At 26.3% G+C, this 23,872-nt stretch overlaps 1 protein-coding gene across 1 annotated transcript; it reads left to right on the forward strand.

Moving 5' to 3' along the window:
• The first annotated feature begins 3,402 nt into the window (after positions 1–3,402).
• On the forward strand, positions 3,403–23,470 carry LOC135928404 (MATH and LRR domain-containing protein PFE0570w-like). Its single transcript, XM_065464864.1, has 10 exons — positions 3,403–3,724; positions 16,269–16,434; positions 17,077–17,245; positions 18,912–19,109; positions 20,391–20,812; positions 21,599–21,703; positions 21,764–21,813; positions 21,860–22,064; positions 22,143–23,000; positions 23,332–23,470. The coding sequence occupies exons 2-10, from the start codon at positions 16,359–16,361 to the stop codon at positions 23,412–23,414; spliced, it is 2,166 nt and encodes a 721-aa protein (XP_065320936.1). The 5' UTR covers positions 3,403–3,724; positions 16,269–16,358; the 3' UTR covers positions 23,415–23,470.
• Positions 23,471–23,872: the final 402 nt, after the last annotated feature.

Below are 23,872 nucleotides of genomic sequence, written 5' to 3' on the forward strand. Positions count from 1 at the left end.
TATAACTAAGGAATCGTAATTATTATTTGATGAGGCGAAAATGTCTATACATGTGAAGTCCCAATATAAGTGTTTCACTATATCCCAAGGGATTAACATATTCCCATCGGGCCGCGAGTTATTAATAACAGAAGTATCCCGTGGTTCGAGATATGAAAGAACATCGGCTTTGAATAATGAATCTTGGATTAATATTAATTCTTTCGTGCCGTGCCTTACATATTTGTATTTGTTCACATGACATTGTCGATGTCTAGCTTTAAAATCAACTATTACCCTATATCTTTTAAAGGGGGGAGATATGATATGTCTAGCCAAGCCCGATAGCCAAAGGATTTCTAAATTTGGTCTATATATTTATCTAAATTATTAAAATACAAGTGATTCATATTGTTTCCCATAATTTTAGTATTTAAGAAGTACAAGAGCTAGTTTACATAGTCAAATCGATTATAAATAGAACTTTTTCATCTATTGAAAATATGAGAAGATTTTAAGAATCCCTTGTTTACTATAATATTGAAAGAATGAATATGGCACTACAATCCTTTGCCGACAATTATTTAAAAAACATAGTAAATCCAATTATAATTTTTTTTTATAAAGTAAAGTTACTATGAAAATGATATTTATAGCACACATGCCACTTCCTTTTTAAACAAGTAGCCGTAGCGCGTTATTTTCAAACGTCTCTAGGCAGGAACATTATTAGCCTTTACAACATCACCGGGCTCAAAAAAAGTTTTCTTAGTGGGGGAGGGGGTATAAACATTTTTTTAGGAAGCTTTTCTTTCTTTCTTCTACAAAGCAATCTTGAGATTGTCACTAATTCAAAAAAATTTTATATCATGAATATTTTGAGTTGTCTCCAGATCACGAAGATTTCTGTTTTATCTGTATATGATCAATTAATTTGTCATTTCTTCTATGGAAAAGGGATGTACAATGATCCAAGATTTATCCTTTTTTGAGTATTTTCGGACATTTTAAAAATGGAAAACATAAATATGTTATAAATATTTTGTTTAAATATTGAATGGATAAAATAAATGTATTTAAAAAAATACCCAATATGATAGGGGGGGATTGGATACAGAATTTTCTAATTGAAGCCATTTTTCAAATTTAATAGAGCCCTTACTCACCTTGTTGTAAGAGCCAGTCGGTGTAAGTGTACTTTCACCGTGTTCGAGCCCTTAATTTTAAATTATCCGTATACCATTAGAAACTATAATAATTAATATTTAAAGATTTTTTCTTCTAAAATTTAAAAGAGATTTGTTTCGATTTTCAATGTGGCCATTTTTTTTTTAAATCAAATAAATGCTCCACTTTTTTAAAAAAAAATCTGTCATAATTCTTAAATGGCTGAAGAAAAATAAAATATTTTATTTTGATAAAGGATTTTATTTTGTATAATATCCTAAAGGCTCATTAAAATTTGATATATTTTTATTTTGATAAATTTTGTGCCAAAAAGAAATTCATGGCGGTCTTTCTTTATACTTCAAGATTATTTCTAAAATTATTTGCCAAAAAAAAAGATTCATAGATTAATGACCACTTCTGGAACCTGCTAAGTTTATTAAAAATTATTTCAGAATTTTTTTTGAGCGCTAATCATCTACTTTATATATTGCATCAAAAACCCCGTCTTTTTTACAGTTAATTCGGTATATTTCATTTTAAAAAAAAACAACTATATATATATTAATAAATACTTTAGAAATTAAATATATGATTCCATTGCTTATAACGATAAAAATGTTCACTTAACTGTAGATAGACTTAAAAGCGAAGAAGGGAAAAACAGAAAAAATCCTGGGAATTGACTAGGGGCGGATGTATTTAAAAATATATTAATTATAGAGGTGAGTTTCTAAGAAATAAATTGTTGAAAAGTATTTGTATCTATATTTCAATGCAATTTTCAAAATATTCCTATAATCCTGATTATTTAAAATTAATCGTAACTTATAAAATTAAATAATGGCTTTTATAAGAAATTCAATTGCCTAAGCCCAAAAAAAAATCCAGATAAAGGCAGGGAAAAAAGAAGAAGGAAATCCAGATTAGCAAAAAAATTTCAAAGAAAGAAATAATGTTAAAATTAGCAAAAATAAAATTTAAATAGCAAATAAAGGAAATCAAAAACAATGCACATAATTGCACAAGAAGAAAAATTTAATGACCCCTAACCCCCTAACAAGCTGATGAAAGGGGGTGGGCGAAACTTGTCAGACATCTACTAAAGGTTAAAATGGGGGGGGGGAGGGGTAATTCCACATATTCTCCAATTTTAATTTTGCAAACGAGGGTGATTTACTATGTTTATGAACTAAAAATGTAGATCCAAAAGTCCTTTAATACCTTAGTATAATAAAAATTTAACGAAGAAATGTTTAAAAAACAACTAATTTATGCATTTAAAAATACTTGAAGATCGGCAATTGGAAATTTATGGTTTAATTATTGAAGGGATTTATTACAGAGCTAAAATTTTATTTTACTATCAAACAATTAGTAAATTCCGTCCCGATATGAATTTTTTGAGCAGATAAAAATTCAATGTTATTCTTGAAGGTTTTAAAATTTAAAAATTTACCACCAAGTTTCCTTGAAAATGATAACTAAAATGTTATCAAAACGTTGGATATAATAAAATGATTTTTTCTCATATTTTCTATATCAATACAAAAGCATTTTATCAAAAATTTGTATACACTGTGCCGGATAAAAAAACTTTTTTTTAATCCTTGTCTCACGATGCTATTGTATTGGTACTTTTGCAAAATTTCAGAAATAAATTTTACAAGTAAAAAAAAATATTTGAATTTACAGTTTTGCCTCCGCCTAGGGGAATTTCTAGATATCCCCTTCCCTACTGTAATATATAGCTTGAAAAAAGATAAGGTTATTTATTTTTTCTTTCTTCTTTTTAAAATCATATTATTTATTATTCCATTCTTTTCTTTTATAAAAACCATAATAATAATATAAATACATTTACATACAATATTTTTTAATAATTTTTTTTTCACAAGATTTTCTATTTTCTTTTATAACTTTATAATACTTTTATTTATTTATTGTCTTGCAATTTTTATATATTCTTTTTATTGTTATCAAAAATAAGAAAAATGCCTTTAAGGTAAAAAAATAAATAAGTAAACTCGGTTACATGCAGGTAAGAAAAAAATAAATATTATATTTAATTTATATATTTTTTTTTAAAAAAAAACATGACAATATCATCATTCTATTATTTATAAAAAATAAATTAATAATAAAAATATTAATATAAAAATAGTAAAACTAAAATTACTTAATAATAGGGGTATTTGTCATATTTAATTTATAAAAGTGTTCAAAAATCAAAAAAAAAGTATCTATTGGTGGCTTTTGTTTTTATTAATTTTTATAATTCATAAATAACAAAACAAGATAACATAAATGATGCTGAGATAGGGATATTTGTTTTGTTTTGTAAGAAGATTTCAATTTAAAATAAATATATCTGTGTGTATTTTGACAATTGTCATACACATTAAAAAAAAGAAATATAATTATTATAAAAGTATATAACGGTAATAATAAAATTTTTAAATTGTGGATTGAAACATGCATATGGGAAAGTCATTCTTATAAAATCATCTTATTATCATTTCTTATAGATATTCTAATTTCAACAAAAAATCACTATTCCGAAAATCTTTTTATCGAAGTAAAACTGTTTGTAAATTAGAGAAATTTTCTTTTCACTCATGCCTATTTTTTTGTTTTCATTCCTTCATGAGTTTTTTATTTAGGTATGCTTATGGTGATATTCTTAGAACATAAAAATAATAATCCTAATTCCTAACACCTTACTTTACTAATTTTAGCAGCGAAGAATTAATTTAATTTTATGTAATTTATATGCAATTGGAAATTTTAAAAGTTGGGTGAATATTAATTATTATAATATTTTAGTAATTTTCAACATTTTTTAAAATCCAAATCTACTATTAATCATAACAATAGATTAATGAATATAAGTTGATAGTCTATTGAACTTTTTCTTCTTTTATTTTAAAATATATTGTACTTACATTATGATAATTTGGAAAATAAAAAATATATTATATAAGAATGGATAATTCCCCAAAAATCTGTATTTTTGTTCTAGAAAAATGTTCTGATTTTACAGGTTATATTTTTTTAAAAACTTAAAGTTCCGCTTGGCGTTCAGGGGAAAAGATACAAACATAATTTATTAATTTAGAGTTTTATTTATTTTCCTTTTCTCGGCAATATCAGCCGGATTAGAATTAGCATTTCTGGAAAGGAAGAGGCGCACGCAAATTTTCAAATTATGGATTTGACTAAAGACCAAGATACTAAAGTTATGCCATCATCTGATAATAAATTTGTAGCCTCCAGAGTTTTCAAGCAGTCAGGCTCAAATTTAAAAGGTTCTTTTAGGATAAAGGAGGAATATTGTGTTGTCTATCAAACGTGATGCCAAAAAATGAAAAAAGAGATAAGGTTTAATGAATATAATGGAGGTAATTGTGAGAAATACTTATTTAAAATCTCCCAAATTTCTTATTTAAAATATTTTTTTGGTAAAAATGAATATTGGAGTGAAAGTATTTCCTCTAAAATATCTTACAATCCTGATAAGCCTTTAAAAAAACTTTTTCACAGAGGTGAATCCCTTAATTGTGAAATAATAAGACTTATTTCCCTTTCCTCTATAATTTTAAACCCAAGAACTTCGAAAGAGGATTTGAAGTTATAAAGAATATTTCACTAATTTGTGTATTAATTAGTTTTTTAAATTTAAATAATCTAATTTTTCCGGAAATGGTCTGTCACGGTAGAATACTTACTATAAATTTTGAACAATTCATAATATTCTTCGTCATATTGGGAGTTAATATATTAAATAAAATACAGATATAAATATTATTGGTCTAATATTATTGAGCCTCCTAAAAAAATAAATTTCGAGTCACAAACCTGATATCAATTTTTTTTGCATTTACTGGTTTGACTTATTTTTGAAACTTAATACTGCTAAATAGCTTTTGAAACAGAACATCCTATTTTGGTTTGTTTTAAGTTTTTGATGGCATTGTTATTTTTCCTATTTTTTTCTCATCTTTTTGTTTTTTCCGTTTTTTTTTTAAATTTCTTTTATTTTTAGGCTGTTTTGTTTAGTCGAAGCTGAATAGCCGGCTAGAAATGGCTGATTAGTAATAAGTCGAACCAAAACACAGCCTTACGACTTGTTTAATTAAGCCAAAAAATGATCTAACAATATACTTTACTAGCTAATAACCCGTCAAGAATGACGGGGTTGAGGGGTAATTAGTTAATTTGTGTATATGGTACTAAATATGTTTTATATTAAAATTTAGGAGAAAAAGAGGTAAAATTGTTGAAATGTAACCCGTGAGCATCAAGGGTATTAGAAATATAAAAATTTAAATTTGTGATAGGAATCATATTGGGTAAAATAAAAAATAGAGATTCTTCAAAATTTTTGAATTTTAAATATAGGCTAGACATTGGCCTCAAAATTTTGTTTTGCAGACACAGCTAGGCCTGATCAAAAAACCACGTCCCATACAACTTTCCCAAAATTTTGCCATTTATTTCTATTGTAAATTAATAATAATGTCTTAAATTTAATTTTATATTTAGAATAAAATTTAAATTTGTGATAGAAATCTGAATAAAATTTAAAAAAGAGATGCTTGGAAATTTTTTAATTTTAAATATGGGGTAGTCATTGAATTTTTTTTGCAGACATAGCCAGGCCTGATCAAAAAACCAAATCCCATGCAACTTTCATAAAATTTTGCCATTTATTTCTATTGTAATTTAATAACAATGTCTTAAATTTAACTTTTATATCACATTTAGTTCTATTGTAATTTAATAACAATATCTTAAATTTAATTTTATATCTAGAATAAAATTTAAATTTGAGATAGAAATCATGTTGGGTAAAATTTTGAAAATTTTTTAATTTTAAATATGGACCACACATTGGCCTGAAATTTTTTTTCTCAATGGCTAACCCATAATAATTTTGTTATTTTTTCCCAAGCCTGGAGATAGGTAAATCACTGAAAACCATATTGTTGGGAAAATTTTCTCAAGCCCGCCAAAGACCATAATAATTTTGTTAGTTGAGAACTGAAATAAAATATATAAAAGTCAATTCATTTAAATATAAAATCAGAATATGAAAGTTGCATGGGCTTGGTTTTTTAATCAGACCTGACGATTTCTGCAAAAAAAAATTTGAAGCCAATGTCTAGCCCATATTTAAAATTAAAAATTTTTCAAGCATTTCTATTTTATATTTTACACAATATAATTTCTATCACAAATCTAAATTTTATTCTAAATATAAAATTAAAATTAAGACATTTTTATTAAATTACAATAAAAAATAAATGGCAAAATTTTATGAAAGTTGCATGGGACTTGGTTTTTTGATCAGGCCTGGCCTGGCTATGTCTGCAAAAAAAAAATTTTCGGCCAATGTATAACCCATATAAAATTCAAAAATCTTAAAGCATCTCTATTTTAAATTTTATCCAATATGATTTCCATCACAAATTTAAATTTTGATATTTCTAATACACTCACGGTACATTGCATTTTACCTCTTTCTTTCCTAAATTTTAATATTTATATAAAATTTATTAATAAAGTGTATTAGTACCATACACACAAACTAAATAATTACCCTTCAACCCCGTCAGCTTATGGTAATAAACGGCAGAAATTTAAAAATATTAGCTTTTAATTAATATATTTTAAATTTAATTATATTCAAGTTGGTGCATACTTAAAACATACGACTTTGAAACGGGAGGCTTGTGTTCGACTCTCGTAGAGAGCAAAAAATAACATTACACTATATAGTCTCCATAAATTTTAAATTTAGGAAGATACGAAAACGATCATGTTTTGATTATGGAGATTATATATATTAGATATATATTAGATTTGTATATTATCTTTGTATTTAAAAAATTTCCTTCTTTTTCCCCAAAGTTTATAGCTGCTTAACTATATTTGTAAACAATGGGATTTAGAAAATTTGGCATAGATAAATGACGAAGTATATTATTGAGAAAAGTTAATCATTACTGGAGCAAATGATTTTTATTCGAGAGTCTATAAGTGATTATAAATTGAATTATGGTCTGCGAGAATAATACCATTGATCATTTAAAACGCAAAAATAAATTGACTGAAAGTAACAATTGCTTAACTCATCCCATAAAATAATTAAATTAAATAAATGTGCAATTCTCGGGTATAAGCTCTTACTTTAGCTAGCTCTTTTTATCTCGGCTCATAGAGTTTCAAATGAGAGTCTGCTGACTTTTGCGCATATAAATAAGGCTTGTCTCCAAACGTGTAATGGGTTTTACATCTACAATTTTTCCTTAAAATTGTTTCATTGTTTGATGGAAATGAAGAATACCTGTAGCTCTTTTGTATTCACAACTCATAGGCCTATCCAGGATTTTATTAAGAAGTGGAGCACTATCATGTGGGGAATAACTTCATAAATTGTATTGGAGGTTTTTAGATCCTCTTATTGTAGACCCTTTGGCTATATTATATTTTTATAAAAATAATTTTGAGGTTTTACTTATTTTTTTTTATAAAATTATTTTTTTTCTAAAAATTTTGAATTGTCATCATTTAAAAAGTTATAACTTTTACTAATTTTTCTTACAAATTCTTATTTATTCTAATATAATTTTATATATTTTTGACGAAGTTGGGGGGGGGGGGGGTATTGACGAGAATAAGCAAATTTGCGATTAAATGTTCCCCACCCCTTGGTTGTGCACCAATCCTAACTAGAGGACGAAAGGTTTTTTATCACGTGTCACTTAATTTTGGTCAATGAAAATAATATCATTGATTATTTCGTAAAAGTAAATTGATTAAAAATTGTTCCAGTGGCTAAAAAAATATGTTCAAGTCCTTTCCCACCCCCACAATTATTTTTACAAAGATGCCACCAAAATAAAATAACCTATATATGCATAATCAAATGGTCCTTTAAATATAGCTTTTTAAAATGCCAATTCCTCTTTAAGAAATATTCTGAAGGAAAATGAGCTATAAAATCTCCTAAAACTAAAAAAAAAGTAAAAAATAATTCCTTGATCACTAAGAATCGGGTAAAAGATATCACCAAAAATTATAGCATCAGTTAGGTTTTTAAAAATAAAATGCCTTTTTTTTATAATTTGGCGAATTTCGCAAAAATACCCATCTCTCCTAATTAATTGTCAATGATTGTTTTTTTTTAAATTTTAATCATTATTTGTTTATGTACATTTTTGTTTTAAATTCGTTTTTTAACAAAATGGAAAAAAGGATATTGTGGGATCAACATACAAGATAAAATAAAGATAACATGTGGGGGAGATTGAAAGGATAGGCAGGGGGAGTAATTTGTCACGATGATTAAATAAAATCTGTTAGACCATAATTTCGTAGTTAAGAAGTATGTGGATGGGTAGGGTGCAGGATAGTGTTGTTAAACGGCAAACGGCTAACTCAATACTTTATCCAGAACAATATTTAGCAAGCCTGAAGATTTTGCTCATAAAAGGAATAAAGATCTAGACATCTATTAGCGAAATCTCGAGGCTTTAGACAATATTTTTCTGGCCAAAATATTGAGTTAGTTAGCCGTTTTTAAAAATCAGCTCAAAACGAGCCGTTTATCAACACTATGCAGGATAAGACATAATATCCATGGAGATTTTTTTCAAGGCATAATATCAATAATTCCATTCCTCATTTCAAAAAAGTTAAAAATAAGCTGTTATAAATGTATATCCACGAACCAAATCACTTATGTTCCAACAAATAACAAAGGAAGATCCCATAGAATGAATGCAGGGATTTTTCCTATCCACCATGCATGAAGTTTTTCGATTTTGACAAATTTAGATAATACTCTCCACCAGATTATCATTCTACTCCTCCTCTCCCCTTTCCTCTATAGTTCTGCTCATTATTCTCAAAATAAGAAAATAATCATTCTCGAATATTCCTCTCCTTCAAATATATCAAAAATTTGCATTTTTCACCTATTACTATTTGCGCCTTTATAAACCCAAATGAAGTATTTTCACTTCACCTATCTATTTGCAGAGTTTAAGGCCTATTCTTGGCTATCTCTCTTTGCTTCTTGTATGTTTCTTTGGCACTTGATGTTTGTTTAGTGCACTCCCCCTCCCCCAAATCTTCCATTTCTTAACTACCTGACACCATTTTGAATATCCTAACATCTTTAGCAGTAAAATTTTTCGCATGTAAAATCTCCGGCATCGCTTAACTTTCCCCCCCTCCCCCCTTTTATTCTAACCTTAAACAAAAATGTTGCCCTAACCTAATTTATTAAAAAAACGAATAGTGACATTTAATAAAAAAATAGATAAGTCATCAAAAAGAGTGAAAAAGAATTCATAATTATATTTTATTATTATTTATTCGATAATATTTTTGAAATTCTGCGCCAATTATTTCCATTTTTTTTCAAAATTATTATTAATTTTTTATAATTTGGTAAGATATTTTAATATCAAAATTGCATATTTTTGTATTAAACTTAATCTCCACCTTTCTTTTTGGAATATTAGCATTAAATGTTAGCATAGCCCGGTCTTTAAATTAATTTTCTCTGTTTGACCATTAAAATTATTTTTAAGTTGTCCAAGGAGTCGCATCGACCAATTAACATGCCCTCGTCGCTTATTTTAGGAAAGAACTGGACAACATGAGCATAACATATGTATAAAATTAACATTTTTTTTTACAGATTATGTATAAAGGGGAGAAAAAAGAATAATGTCCGAAATCTGCTGAAAAAATATTTTTGACCCTTCCCTAGCTTTTTATTTTTCAAATCCTTTTATAATTTTTATCGTTTAATTTTTTTTAAATTCGATAATTTTAATAATTTTTGCTCATCTGCATAATAATTAACATGAGATTTTTTAAAAAAATAAATACTCCCGCTATCAAGCGTTACCTTTAAAAATTTATGATTTTAAAAGAATAATCGTGGTTCGTGGGATAAATATGATAAAATAATATAAGTATTTCATATTATATTTATACTTAAATTTTGAAAGTTTAACCTTAGAAATAAATAAACAAAACATCTTTTTAGAACGACTAAATTAGATCCGCGATCTCACCGGTAGCAACCGATCCTAATTTTTAATAATAACATTTTGATGAAAAAATCCCAATAATATCTCCTTACAATAAATATATAAAACAAATGGGATATAACAGACACCTCATCGGATTAAGAGTCTGGTAGATTTTTAGTCGTTGCGAGACCGACCAGAAATCAGTTCGTTATTTTAAAGGGTAAAATATAACCCCTGTTCGATCCGATTCTGAAAAAATGAACCTGAGCCTCCGTGATTTTTGGTTCGAGGTTTTTAAATTCATTTTCTAGTCCCCTCCAAATTTTACTTTTGGTTTTTTTATATTTGATAATTTTACGACTCATCCCAAAACTTATGAAAGTAGGACATTCTAAATGATTTTGGCTGTATTTTATATAAATGGGTTTAAATGGAAAATATAAGAAGCTAAATGATTATTTTTAATGATCTCACTAACAATCAATTCATTGAGGCATTGTCCATTGAAGACCAGTTTATTATGATGTAATCTACAAACGGGGCCTGCAGATTTACCGATTTCAAAAATTATTGTTATGAATTTCAAATAATTATATTATACCTCCTTTTTTTATAAAGGATCTGGCCATCAGATCGGATATATAAAAATCGGCATACATCTATCCTAATTTAATATAGACATAGGCGTAGCCGGGGAGGGGGGGGGCAAGGGGAAATTCCCCCCCCCCTTCAGAAGTTTATCACTTTTTGTAAATATCATTTTTAGCTAATAAAAAAATATCCCCCTTAGTCCTCCCCCCATTCCCTGACCCTCAAATATGTATGCATATATCTTAAATAATAATTTAAAAGAAAGAATGTAAAAGTTGATATTTTTTTTATAAAACTATTCATCATAATTTATAGATTTTTGGGAAAATAAATTTATAAATATAAATGAACCAAAAATGTTTTTTAATAAATGGAATATAAGCCAAAGATAAGTCTTAAGACAGAAGTGAAATGTATTATAATTATTAATAATAGATCCATAAAATTACAAAATAATATAATATATCAAATATAATTTTTTATAAAGTGAGTAATTTTAATTTATTTATCTTGATAAAAGTAAAATATAATTATAAAACTATTGATAAAATTAAATCATAAATTAAAAAAATATTAAAGCACAATACAAACAGTGGAATATTATATGTCGTAGATTTACAGTATATCTTATTATCAAATGACAATCAAGTAATTTTTACCAATATAGGCGAATTATTTATTTTACAGAAAACTATAAAATATTGATGACATCAGAAAATATCTTTTAAAGACATTGTGGGATGAATAATATAAAGATTAAATTTAAATATCATTTTTACTTAAAATAAATAGATGGCGTTAAATAATTGAATGCAAATTGTTGCTATATTTAATAACAAGAGCATTGATTAGTAAAATTTGTTAAATTATTAACTGTATTATATTCTCTAACTGTCAAATATGTCTGTAAAAGTGGAATTTTACCTAGTATTTTATAACTAATTCTATATAATAGAGTAAAATCAACTATATGTCTACTTACTTTTATAAATAAATTTCTTATAATTGTTTGGAATAAATTATTACCATGCTTTTATATTAAGGTATATACAATACAAGTAATTTATTATATTTTTATTTTATATAAACTAATAAAAATATATTCCATATTTGTTCCTGGTTTATTTTTTTTATTAAAATTTGTAAAAATATTTTATGACTTATAGACTAAAGTAACCCGGCCGAAGGCAGGGGAAAAGCGGGCCGAAGACCCGCCCAAAAGGGCGTCTGGTGGCTTCGCCCCCAGTAATTTTTTAATTCCCCCCCCTTATGAAAATCCTGGCTACGCCTATGAATATAGATAAAATATAGCATGACTTGACCCTTCTCTTTTCCTAATTCTTCAGTCCTATGTGAATGATAGATCAGTTCCGATTTTATCTCAGATTTTAAATTCAAAGTTTAGAAAGACAAATGCTTAATAACATAACCAATAATATGCTAAAAAAATTTTATTTTTCTACATAATTGAGGTACACAATTAACTTATTATTTTTTATCTTTTAAGGAAAGTGAGAAGCCAATCATTTGAAATCTCAATAAAAGTAAGTTATAAATTGTCTTAGTAATTGTTTCAGAGGTACAAAGAAAAAGTTTGACCTAAAAGGCAAACTAATTACCAGGAGTAAAATTTTTAAAATTTATTTGACGCAATCAATAGACTTTTTATATAAGTTATAAATTTTTTATTTAATCTTTTTTTAAATCTTTTTTTTAAAAAAACATATAATCCCTTTTTCTTAAAAAAAATAAATAAATACTTTGAACTTCTTCCATGAGTTTTCGTCTAATTTGCTTTAAACCACACCGACCGATTCTTTATAAGAATTATAATATTCTTCTTTTTGATCCTTAACATTTTAATTGCATAAAAAAAACTCCTGTTTATATATAAAAATATATTAACCATGCTCCATGATCCCATATATAACAATCACTTTTGACATTTTTTTCGCAGATCCCCAAAATAATATTTATAATTTATGTGAAGTTTTAAAAAATCAACTTTACTCGTCATTCCTCTTTTTTAAAATATTATTTAATGTAAAAATAATAATAATTTTGATTAGAGCTCCAGCCATGTGTTGGCAAATTTTTAGCAACCTGCTTGCTATAAAACCCCAGATTAATTTACTTAATCGCTTGAATTTTTTTTCGTAAATAGCATTTCATAGCTCATTTTATTTTTGTAGATTAAAAATTTTTACACTTTTTTAAAAAAAAATTAATATATAATATTCAAAAAAAATTTGGATGTTTTTTGAGTTTGTGTGTTCTTGGCTATTCTATGATAATTTGGCCAATATTCCAGCGAGATCAGTGTCGCTATGACAAATCTCGTGCCCTAGGTAAAAAAAAGGCATGCCCTCCCTATGAAAAAAACAACAAAAATGTCATTTTCATCTGTTTTTAAAAATTAGATTTCGGTAATATAAAAAAAGATTATATATTGATATTTTCATATCTCTTAAAATTTGCATCTTCAATAGAAATTATTGTAAATGTTGATAACCACTCCTGGCTTATAAACAATCTCAAATAACTTAAGATTAGTTTTAATTCAGATAAACATTTTTCATATGCGACTACTGAAACAGGGATGGTAGATATTATCTGATTTAAATTCACTTGAAGATCATGCGTGCTACAAATTTAAGAACTTTCATTTATAAAAATAGGTCACTACCTTTTAAATCTTTGGACGAACTTTGGAAAAAGAATTGTGAAGAGTGGCCCTTAATTTCTCAAGAAAATTAAGTTGGCCTTTGATCAATGGACGAAGAGAACAGATTGAACTTTTGTTATTTTTATAATTCTATAATTTTTTGAAATAAATTTCAAAGCATGCTTGTGTTTCGAGTTATAATTAATGTTAAGATATAATTTTAAAAAATAGGTAGGCATCAAGCTATAATCCAACATAAAGGGGACCTTCAAATTAAATTAATTGAGATTAAGTTCTATATATATCAGATACCTGCAGAAGTACTATTTGCATGGCCCCGATTTTTAAAAAAATATAATACACTTATTTTTAATTTTTATAGCAAATGGTGGTTGCCACCCGAGTATTTTTGAAAATATTTTTTAGCCCAGCCTGGGTATATGTAAAAAAATTAAAATAAGGCCCTCGTATTCCTGAGCTGGGCCTACAGGTCTCTGATAAATATTCTTAAATAAAATACCAAATTTCATTTTAAAAAACCGGTAACGTTTTTTAGAGTTATGAAGATTTTCCTTGGTGTGAAACGTGCGTTTTGCCGAAAAAAAATGAAGCTATTATGATCTGATAAAGAAGCTCTCAAATAATCAGCTGAAAAATCATTGCAATATATCATTTAAACATTGAGCTGCATCTCTTATTTTCGATTTCGCTTTATCATTCATAAATACAACCAACACTATTTTTAATGATAAAATTTTTTTTTACCTCAGGCCCCAGGCTGCAAAATACTAAAAATTCTTTACAAACCTTGACCGGGCTTGTAAATGGGTTAATTATGCAGGTTTCTGAAAAAGATATTATTTTATCATAATCAATATGCTGTATCATAGCTACATGCTGTGAATTTTTACCTTATCTAATAATACTGTGATTTTTAATCCCACAAATTAAAAACTTTAAAAAAACTCTTACCAAAAAGCAAAACGCCTGTCATTTTGCCCCAGTTTCCCGTATTCATTCGAATGGAGGGTTCACAGATTAGTAAGAAAAGCATTTATCTAAATAACAATTTTATCACGAAGAAATTAAATAATATTCGTTTTTTTTAAATCGTAAATGTGTGTGATTCATAAAATTGTCAATTAACGAGTGCAACGTTCGGTAAAGTAATCTAATATTACATGATAAAATAATATTTTATTTATCTTAAAACATATTATTTAATATTATAATTAATATTTCGAGATATGTGAAAGTGGAATAAATATTCATATAGAACACTTAACTTTTCCTTTCATAAAACCTTTTTTTATACATAATATTAAAATTGGAGATATGTTTTGTAGTATACTGTATACTTACAAATTATATTATTATTATAATATATAATATAATAGTGAAAGAAACACCCTTCATAAAATTTTCAATTGAGAGATGTTACATAATATAGAGAGACGTTCAATATAATTGAGAATTATAAATATATGTTTTTTTAAATAGGATTTTGGTGGGAAGAGAATAAGGGAGACTGGAATTATGTCTTAAAAGGCTAACTTTACGAAAATTAAAAATACTTTGTTATTCTTATTAAAAAAATCTCATTTTGGTTCTTCATTAGTTTTATTAAAGCAGGTGAGACGGGTGAGCCTATGCATCGGGCTGTGGCGGGAATTTCAAATTATAAAAATGATATTATTGTTTATAAATGTTAAAATTGGAGTGTTATATGGCTCATTTCAATCATAACCCAACATTATAATTGAAAATCATATTTTAAAGTAATTTTGATATCTCCTTTGTTCGGGTAAATTGATATCTATTTGAAAAGGTATTAATTTTTTTTTTCATTAAGATAATTTTTTAAGTAGTAAAAATAACATTTGTTTTTATTTTAGAAAAATTATTTCTTTTTATCTATTTTTCCCTATAGATAATAAAGATTATAAAAAAAATATATATTATATTGATTCTCAAAATTTTGACCAGATAAACAAGGGCGCTCAGTGCTCAATACTTCACTGTGCATAACATTCAGCTGAATTTAATAAATAAAAATTTTAAATGGGAGAATTAATTAAAAATATTTAAGGATTGACCTTATTTTCAAAATAATTTATTAGATCACCTTCACAAGAATCTTTATTCAGATCCTCATCAAATTTTTTATTTAATCTTTATTAGAATTTAATTTGAATTCATATTTCTGCCTTGATATGTTTTTTTTAAGATTTGAGCTGCTGGACATCGAGGTTCAATATTTGAATTAGGGCACAATTTCTACTTACAAAGAATAAATTATATATAAAATTTTAAAAAAATATTATTTTCAGATTTTTTAAGTAAAAATTTTAAGAAACGTGTACCCTTCTGTGATATCGTTACACAAAAAAAAATAAACGCATTACTTTTCGAATGGCGTTCCTTTTCCTCATTTTTTTTCAGTTAATGTTTTATTTTTATAACTTTAATTGTTTTTTTAAATTTAAATATATTATTTTACAGGAAATGTATTCCAGCGTATTTAGAAAACCTGCTCTGATTTTTAAAAATTTTACCAGAGCTTAATATAATTTATTATTCGTTTTTCCATATATTTTTTATAAAAATTATAAATGACCCAATAGTTAATAGCAAAATTTTCTGAAATTCTATGGATAGATTTTCTAAACATACTGAAATAGATTTCTGAATTTTAAAAAAAACGCCCCCTAAAAATAATTTTAAAATGAAAAGATAACACATTGATGCTAAAATCTATACATATTTCGAAAACATACATTTACATTATTTTTCTATTTGTTTTTATTTTGAAGAAAGTAAATAACCCATATCGATAAAAAAACAAGCTAAACATCTCATCTTAATGTTAGGGTAATGTGTACGCCACGACCAATTTATATTGGATGAATAGTGAGGATCCTACCACATCTCCAGTCAAATCAATCGAAATAGAAAGCGATGATCAGAAAAAATCAAAATGTAAATATAATTGCAGAATCCTGAATATACTTATATTTTAATTTTTGAAGCCAACTTGACTTCCAGGGGTGTGGGGGGGGGGGGAGTTATCAATTATCTCCTTTAGAAATGATTGTATATTTATCATTTCCAAAAAAGTAAATGTAAAGAGTATCCTAATTCATGAACTTCTATTTGGGGGGGGGGGGTTAAACGTGAGAGCCATAATTGTTAAAATTGTAAACAAAGTATTACTGGAGATGGTCATTGGAATAAAATGAAGGGGGGCAGGTTTACTGAATTTTAAAGGTGATAGGGAGTATTTTCCATTTTTTGCTATAAATATTTTTATTTGATAGAGAGGGGGATGGTGATATAGTCATTGTCTTAGGGCGTTGTAGAAATGTTTGACCTAATCATAACATTTTTTAAATTAAAAATATATAGAATTACACTATGATTTTTTAATACATATATTAAAAATGATATCACAATATTAATATAAAACAAATCTTATTTTAATTTAAATGTTGTTGGGGGAAAGGTGGGGGGGGGGATATTTCTATATTATTATTTCAGGGTGGGGGGGGGGGGTATTTCTATATTATTATTTTACAACAATAAGTTTAGTTTGTGTTTAGAAAATTATATATTTATTTAAAGCTAACGGAGGAGGCATCAATCAATTAGGAGGAATTTTTGTAAACGGAAGACCTCTACCCGATTTAGTGCGCCAAAAAATAGTCGAATTTGCTCACCAAGGCGTTCGACCATGTGATATATCCAGAAAACTCAAAGTATCTCATGGGTGCGTTAGTAAAATACTGGGAAGGTATATCTTCTTTCATTATTTATTGTGTATCATATCTATTGAAGACTCAATTTTTAAAATTGGCTAACCCTTTATTTTAGCCAAAAATACCAATGGATTTTGCTCTTAGGTGGCAGAAGGGTTTGGACATCTATTAATTGAATCTCAAGGCTTGATTTTATTTTTTGGCTAAAATATTATGTTAGCTGCTTTTAAATATCGATACTAATCGTCAAGGATTGCCAGATGTCATTCTCTCCTGAAGATTTTTGGTACCTCGTTTTACCTATCTCATGTTTTCTTACACTATAAAAAAATCATACTTTCTAATATGTCAACTCTAATCATCTTCATTAATATTTTAAAATTATTCTACCATAGATCATCAATTTTTTTTTATCAACAGCATAAGGTAATTATAGATCATCCCTAAATTGTTGAATGCTTCATTTGAATATATCCTTACTTTAAAAAAAAATCTAAAATAAATTTACAGCCCTACAGAAAAAAAGATAAATTATATTTAAAAAAAAAATTTGAAAGCCCAAAATAAACTGATTAGATGGTTTCGATGTCTCTAATTAAACTAAAAATAAAAGAGTTCCCTACATCCGAACCCGGGTGCAGCAATAATTACCAATGCTTATTTAAATCATTGAGGATAATAATAAGAAATGGTATCCTATTCCTTATAATATTGTGAGCCTAATTTATTCAAAAAAATAAAGAATAATTATATTTATTTTCACAAGCTCATGGAAATGCAATGTTTTTTTTATTAAATTGCAAATTTTTAAATATATATAAATTTCTATATTTTCTTAAAAATATTTTTTTATACTCAATTTGATAAGGATTATAAATATGTAAATATATATTTATTTATAAAAGATCTCAATAAAGAAAGATCTAATACAAGATTTCTTTAAAAACTGAAAGATTCTATCAACAATATAATTTTTTAATATTTTTTTTTACACTTTCTGGCCAATTATTTTTTTGAACGAAATTTTTTTTTAAAGTTTCTATATTACCCAGTTAATCTTGAAAAAATTTTTTTATATAAAAAATCTCTACAAAAGAACATCTAAATTATTAATTTAAAATATAAGAAGTTACTATAATTATTTTAATTTGTTCTTATTTAAATAAAAAATTCAATATTTTGATAAGAAAATTAGTTCTCACAGTTTATTTAACAATATTATTTCTGATAAAATATTATTTAAATTAAATAGACAAACATTATAAGAAAATTTTTGATTATAATGTATTAAAATTAGAATAAAATGTACGAATATTAAATATTGATAACATTATTATATTTAATAAAATATAATTTTAGTCAATCCAATTTCACAGTTTACAATAATTTATTTTATTCATAAATTTCTCAGAAAAACGGATGTTCAACGTAATAAAATGAATGTGTTCAATTAATAACTTTTTCCGAAAGATACTCCGGACGTATATTATAAAACATTTATACAAAAAAAAATCGTGATTTAATCAAAAAATAATAAAATGATTTAAAAATTTTTATATAAAAAAAAGATTTTTGCCATTCCTATCTTAAATTAAACCCACCCCATAGTCCTTTCTTCTCCCAAAATGAATAGAATATCCTTATAAACAATATTTTTTGAAAAGTAAGTATAAGTTAATGATTTTTTAAAAAAATTCTTAGATATTACGAGACCGGTTCAATCCGCCCTGGCGTTATAGGTGGGAGCAAACCCAAAGTTGCGACGCCTAAGGTGGTGGACGCTATAACCAATTATAAACTACATAACCCTACTATGTTCGCTTGGGAGATAAGAGACAAACTTTTAATAGAGGGCATATGTGATCAAGACACTATACCTAGTGTCAGTTCTATAAATCGGTACAAAAATTTTTTTGTTCAATCTTATATATCATTTATTAGCTCTTTTTTCCATACTTGAAATGTTCATTTTCAAATGGATATCTTTGCAAAAGGATACAATGTCCGACTCGGCACATGGGCTGGACCGGGTAACTTCTGAATTATTTCTATTTTGGCCGAGCCGGAAGGGCCAGACAAAAAAATTATTTGTATAAATGAATTCTGATATTTGATATAAGTGATATTTCATAAAGTGTAGTTTAATTTAAGCACTCTCCATAAATATTTTTAACCTGGTATAGTAAAAAAATTGGATCAAAAAAATTTTCCATTTTTAGACCTCTAAAGCTCAGAAAGGATTCTAGGTTACTTTAAAAAAAGGTCAAAATTTTACTGTTTAAAAAAAATTGTTAGGAAGTTATATGGTTTCTAATATTTTTGGATTTTTTTAAAAATAGGAGAATTTTTAAGGTAAAGAGAAAAAAATTAACCGCTTATAGTTAATCTTTCATCTCGAAAAATGAAATATAAATGTTTATATTAACTTCAATTAAAAATCTTTTTCAGGGTACCCCTAGCAGGGTTTCGCATGGCAGTTCGTTTTAGTTTAAAATTTTCGAAATTTTTCAAGAAATTTATATCGGTTTCAAATTTATAATAGTTCTTTTCGGTTCGTTTTGGTTTTTATAAATTTGATTTTTTAAAAAAAATTAATCATAGACCACATATGTATATATATATATCTTAAAAAAAAATCTTTTTAATTTACATTATAATAATTCCTTATTTAATTTAACCATGAAAATTATTTCTTATCTAATTAACTAGTAATTTACCTAATCTCTCTTAAATCGAGTATATAAAGTAAAAATTATGATTTAATTGTATAAAAAATTTTAATTTGAATAGTAATCACGGATTTAAATTGCTCCCAAGGAAAATTAAAGTTTAAAATTTAGGTTAAATTAATTTTTTATAAAAAACCATTATGAACGATTTTATAATATTTATAACAGTTTGGTTTGCTCTTTTTATATTTTGTTATATGGTTTGGTTACAGTTCAAAAAATTATAGCGGTTCGTTCCGGTTTCCCATAGGTTTAGTTCGATTCGGAACCCTGGCCCCGAGAACTCCCCTTTTGAAATTTTCTTATAACTGCATATTTCGCGGTTCGATTTACCTCGACACCCTTGAATCTGATTTTTTTTAACAAAATATATACTTTAATTCTTTAAGGAATATATTTTCATCTTAAATGATAAATTTTAAATATAATACATTTTTATATTTTTTTTTAGTATTGTCCGAAACAACGCGGCAGAAAAGTTGTCGTTCGAAATCAAAAATTTTGATACAATTAAAAATGGAGCCATCTTAGATGAGCCGCACTTCAAGAACGATATGATAAGAAACCTAGAGACTGAAAATGTCAATATTTTAATTGATGAGGGATTCGCACTAAAAATTCCAAACAAAAAAATGAAATCAAAATTATGTTCTACCAAGGATACCCCTGTCTTTTCACTAACTCTCGCAAATAAAGAACAACCAACAACTAAAAAACCTTTAACTATAGATGATTTAATCTTGCAAAACGCTAAAAATGAAGATTTAGTGCGACAAATTTTATTGCAAAATGGACATAGGAATGTTACGCCACCATCCATTCCCAAAACTCTTGCAACTGAGAAAAATAGCTTCCTTTCCATTCCTCCTTCTGGTTACTATTTTTATGGGTCTAAATGACTCTTCTTTTGATTTTTAAATGGTTATGTTTTTTTGGGCTGTGAATTAATAAAAATGAGTATTTTTATTAAAACTGCTGATTCCCAGTTTTTTGGTAAAAAATGTCTAGACTCTAGAAAAAATAATTTGGTTTTGAGCTAATTGATGTAATTTATCGATATAATCAATAATCTCAACTTGATATAATTTTGGTATACTATGAAAAAATTAAAAACCCCCAAATAAATAGATAAACTAGAAAATTACTTATTAACTGATTAAAAATTTAAAATACCTGCCAAATGTTTTTCTAATGCCCATTAAAACACTGCCTATTTTGATTTATTTTACTGCCCGAATAATTTGTTCACTTTTTTAAATTTTAAAGAAGTATTTATTTAAATTGATTAATTTGGGATTAATCTGAGTTTCTTTTTTTTAAAAAAAAATATTTATAGAAAAAAAAGAATAAAATAAATAATCACTCTTCTTTCAAATGATTTCTTTTTTTTTTCATTCATTTTTAAAAAATATTGATAGCACTTCTCCTTCCACCCAATAGAATCTGAAATTTTTAATCAAATGACCCTATTAATAAAAATGATTAAATTATATTAAAAACCATTTAAAATGTATCTTAATTCTAACCTATATCTCTGTAACTTTTAATCGATTCACTTTAAATATATTTCATCCAATTAAATTAAAAAATTTCCTTTAAGTTACAGATTTCTTCAGTTGTTCTATTATCCTATTTTTTATACTTTGTTTAAAAAAAAAGATGTCTACAAATCTCCTAATAAAATGTTGGTCAGTAACATAAACCTGAACAAGTTAAATATTTACAAAAATAGTGATTCAAAATCAACAGAGGAAACGAATAAAGGTTAAATTTAATCATTTATAAAATAAATGGGCAAAAAATGATATTTATTATAATATTTAGCAAACAACTTGAATAATAATTTCTTAGGAAATCATGTGATAGATCATCAAGTACCGAAAAATAACAACTTTGATTTATCATTAATTTTGATTCTAGCATAAGATTTTAAAAACCTTAAAAGACAATATTAAAACACTCGACCAAGCCTTGTGCATTAATTCAATCGACGATTGCAATGAGAAAATTAATATAAGCACATCGATTTCTATGTTCACAGATCGCAAAATATCACTCAAAACAGATTGGCCCAAAAATAAAATGTTGAAAAATGCCAAAAATTGTTCGGTTACATCCCTTGGAGGTATAATAGTGATTAATTTAATAAAAGTTCATACTATAATAACCATTGATCTTTTAATTATTTATAATAATTTTATAGATATATCATCACAGATTATATTACCTCCTTTCACCAAATATAATCATGCCTTCGATCAAAATCAACAAATGGAGTTACTCAATAAATTTATCAAAGAAAATATTGAATATACTCACGAAGATATATTAACATATAATATTTGTCCACCTTCTACCACTACTCAATCATCCTTGGATACTCAAATTTGCAATTCTAAAAATGAAACATCCTTCAAATATAATAAAATTGAGGATCCTGCTAAACTTAGTAATAGTTTGAAAGTTATTTCTCCCACACGAACAACCCTAGATGATATTCCAAACCACCAAACTTCAAAATGCGATAATGGAGCTAATACGAATGAAATATATATAACCAACGATCATTTACAGTCTTCCACCGTTTCTTCTCCAATTAATATAATTCAAAGTAATTCAGATTCCCCAGGTATTTCCGTGGATAAAAGCATTTCATTGGTCAATTTGCCTGCCATTGATCGTTATGAAGATCTATTTGTATACTCGAATGGTCGTGTAAACGCTTCAGACGAAGCAAAATTTTCATCTTCCCTCTATTTTAATTTGCTTCAAGGAAACCCAAATTTTATACTTTTATCCGATGACTTTGAATCCAAACATGATTCGCTAGAAAAAACTAAAAATTTAGAGTCCCTTTCCACTAACACGAAAGAAGATGAAGATGAGGATATTAATGACTCATATAAAATGGCAATGCATAAGCTCAATCAATATAGTCTAAATTATTCCCCGCAAACGTCAAGATATAGTAATGCTCCAAAGGAATTAGCACTATTAGACATTCCTCGAGATACAATTGAAACCTCTTTTAATACCTTACCTGATTTCGGATTATTTGCCGGTATGTGTATATCATTTCGTGATTTACTATTTATTTTATACAATTTTTTTTATATCAAGATTTATATAAATAGTTATTTAAAATTAAGGTTTATTCATTGGTTAAATTTGTTTATTTTTATAATTGCTACCTTTCAAAAAAGTATTGTCGCCCACCCCCCTTCCTCCAGCTGGAGCGCCCTGCCCTTACTTGCATTGATTTGTTAACCAATAAATAATAATGTAATTTATTTATTAAGTATTCACCTATTTTACAAAAAATTATATAATTAAGATATATCTGAATATACATCTAATTAATTTAATTATTATTAAATATTCTCGTAATACAGCTAGCGCGGATAGTTCGTACAAAATAAATGACGCCTATTTAGGTTACCCACCGCTCACAAAACACTTTTCGTGGGAAAATTGAATTAATACTAGCAAATTAAAGTTTGTATATAGTAGTATACAACAAAAATAATAATATTGTGCATTTATAAATTGTAAATAATAATTTTATTTTATAAAAAATAATATAATAGAATATAGCATTTTGCAAAATGGTTTTGGCCTCTTTATAATTATTTAAACTATATTCTAATAGTAATTTAAGTTTAACAATTTATTAATTCTCTAAAAAAAACCAAGGAATAGAAATGCAGAACTTTTATATTTTTATTTCATTCATTCTGTTTAGATTACGTATATGTCCAATACAAAAATTAAATTAGATATCCCAAATCATGTCAGTAGCGTTGCGGGGGTGGGGTTATAACGTTGCCCGACACGCCTTAAAATAATTTCTGCACGACTTTTTTTTCCTACTTTGGCACCTAAATTTCATATTTCGGCTTATCTTAACATGTTTAAATTTACTATTTAGCACTT

Source organism: Gordionus sp. m RMFG-2023, chromosome 4, assembly GCF_954871325.1.
Source record: "Gordionus sp. m RMFG-2023 chromosome 4, tfGorSpeb1-WG-v2, whole genome shotgun sequence".
NCBI classification, from domain to species: Eukaryota; Metazoa; Nematomorpha; class Gordioida; order Chordodea; family Parachordodidae; genus Gordionus; species Gordionus sp. m RMFG-2023.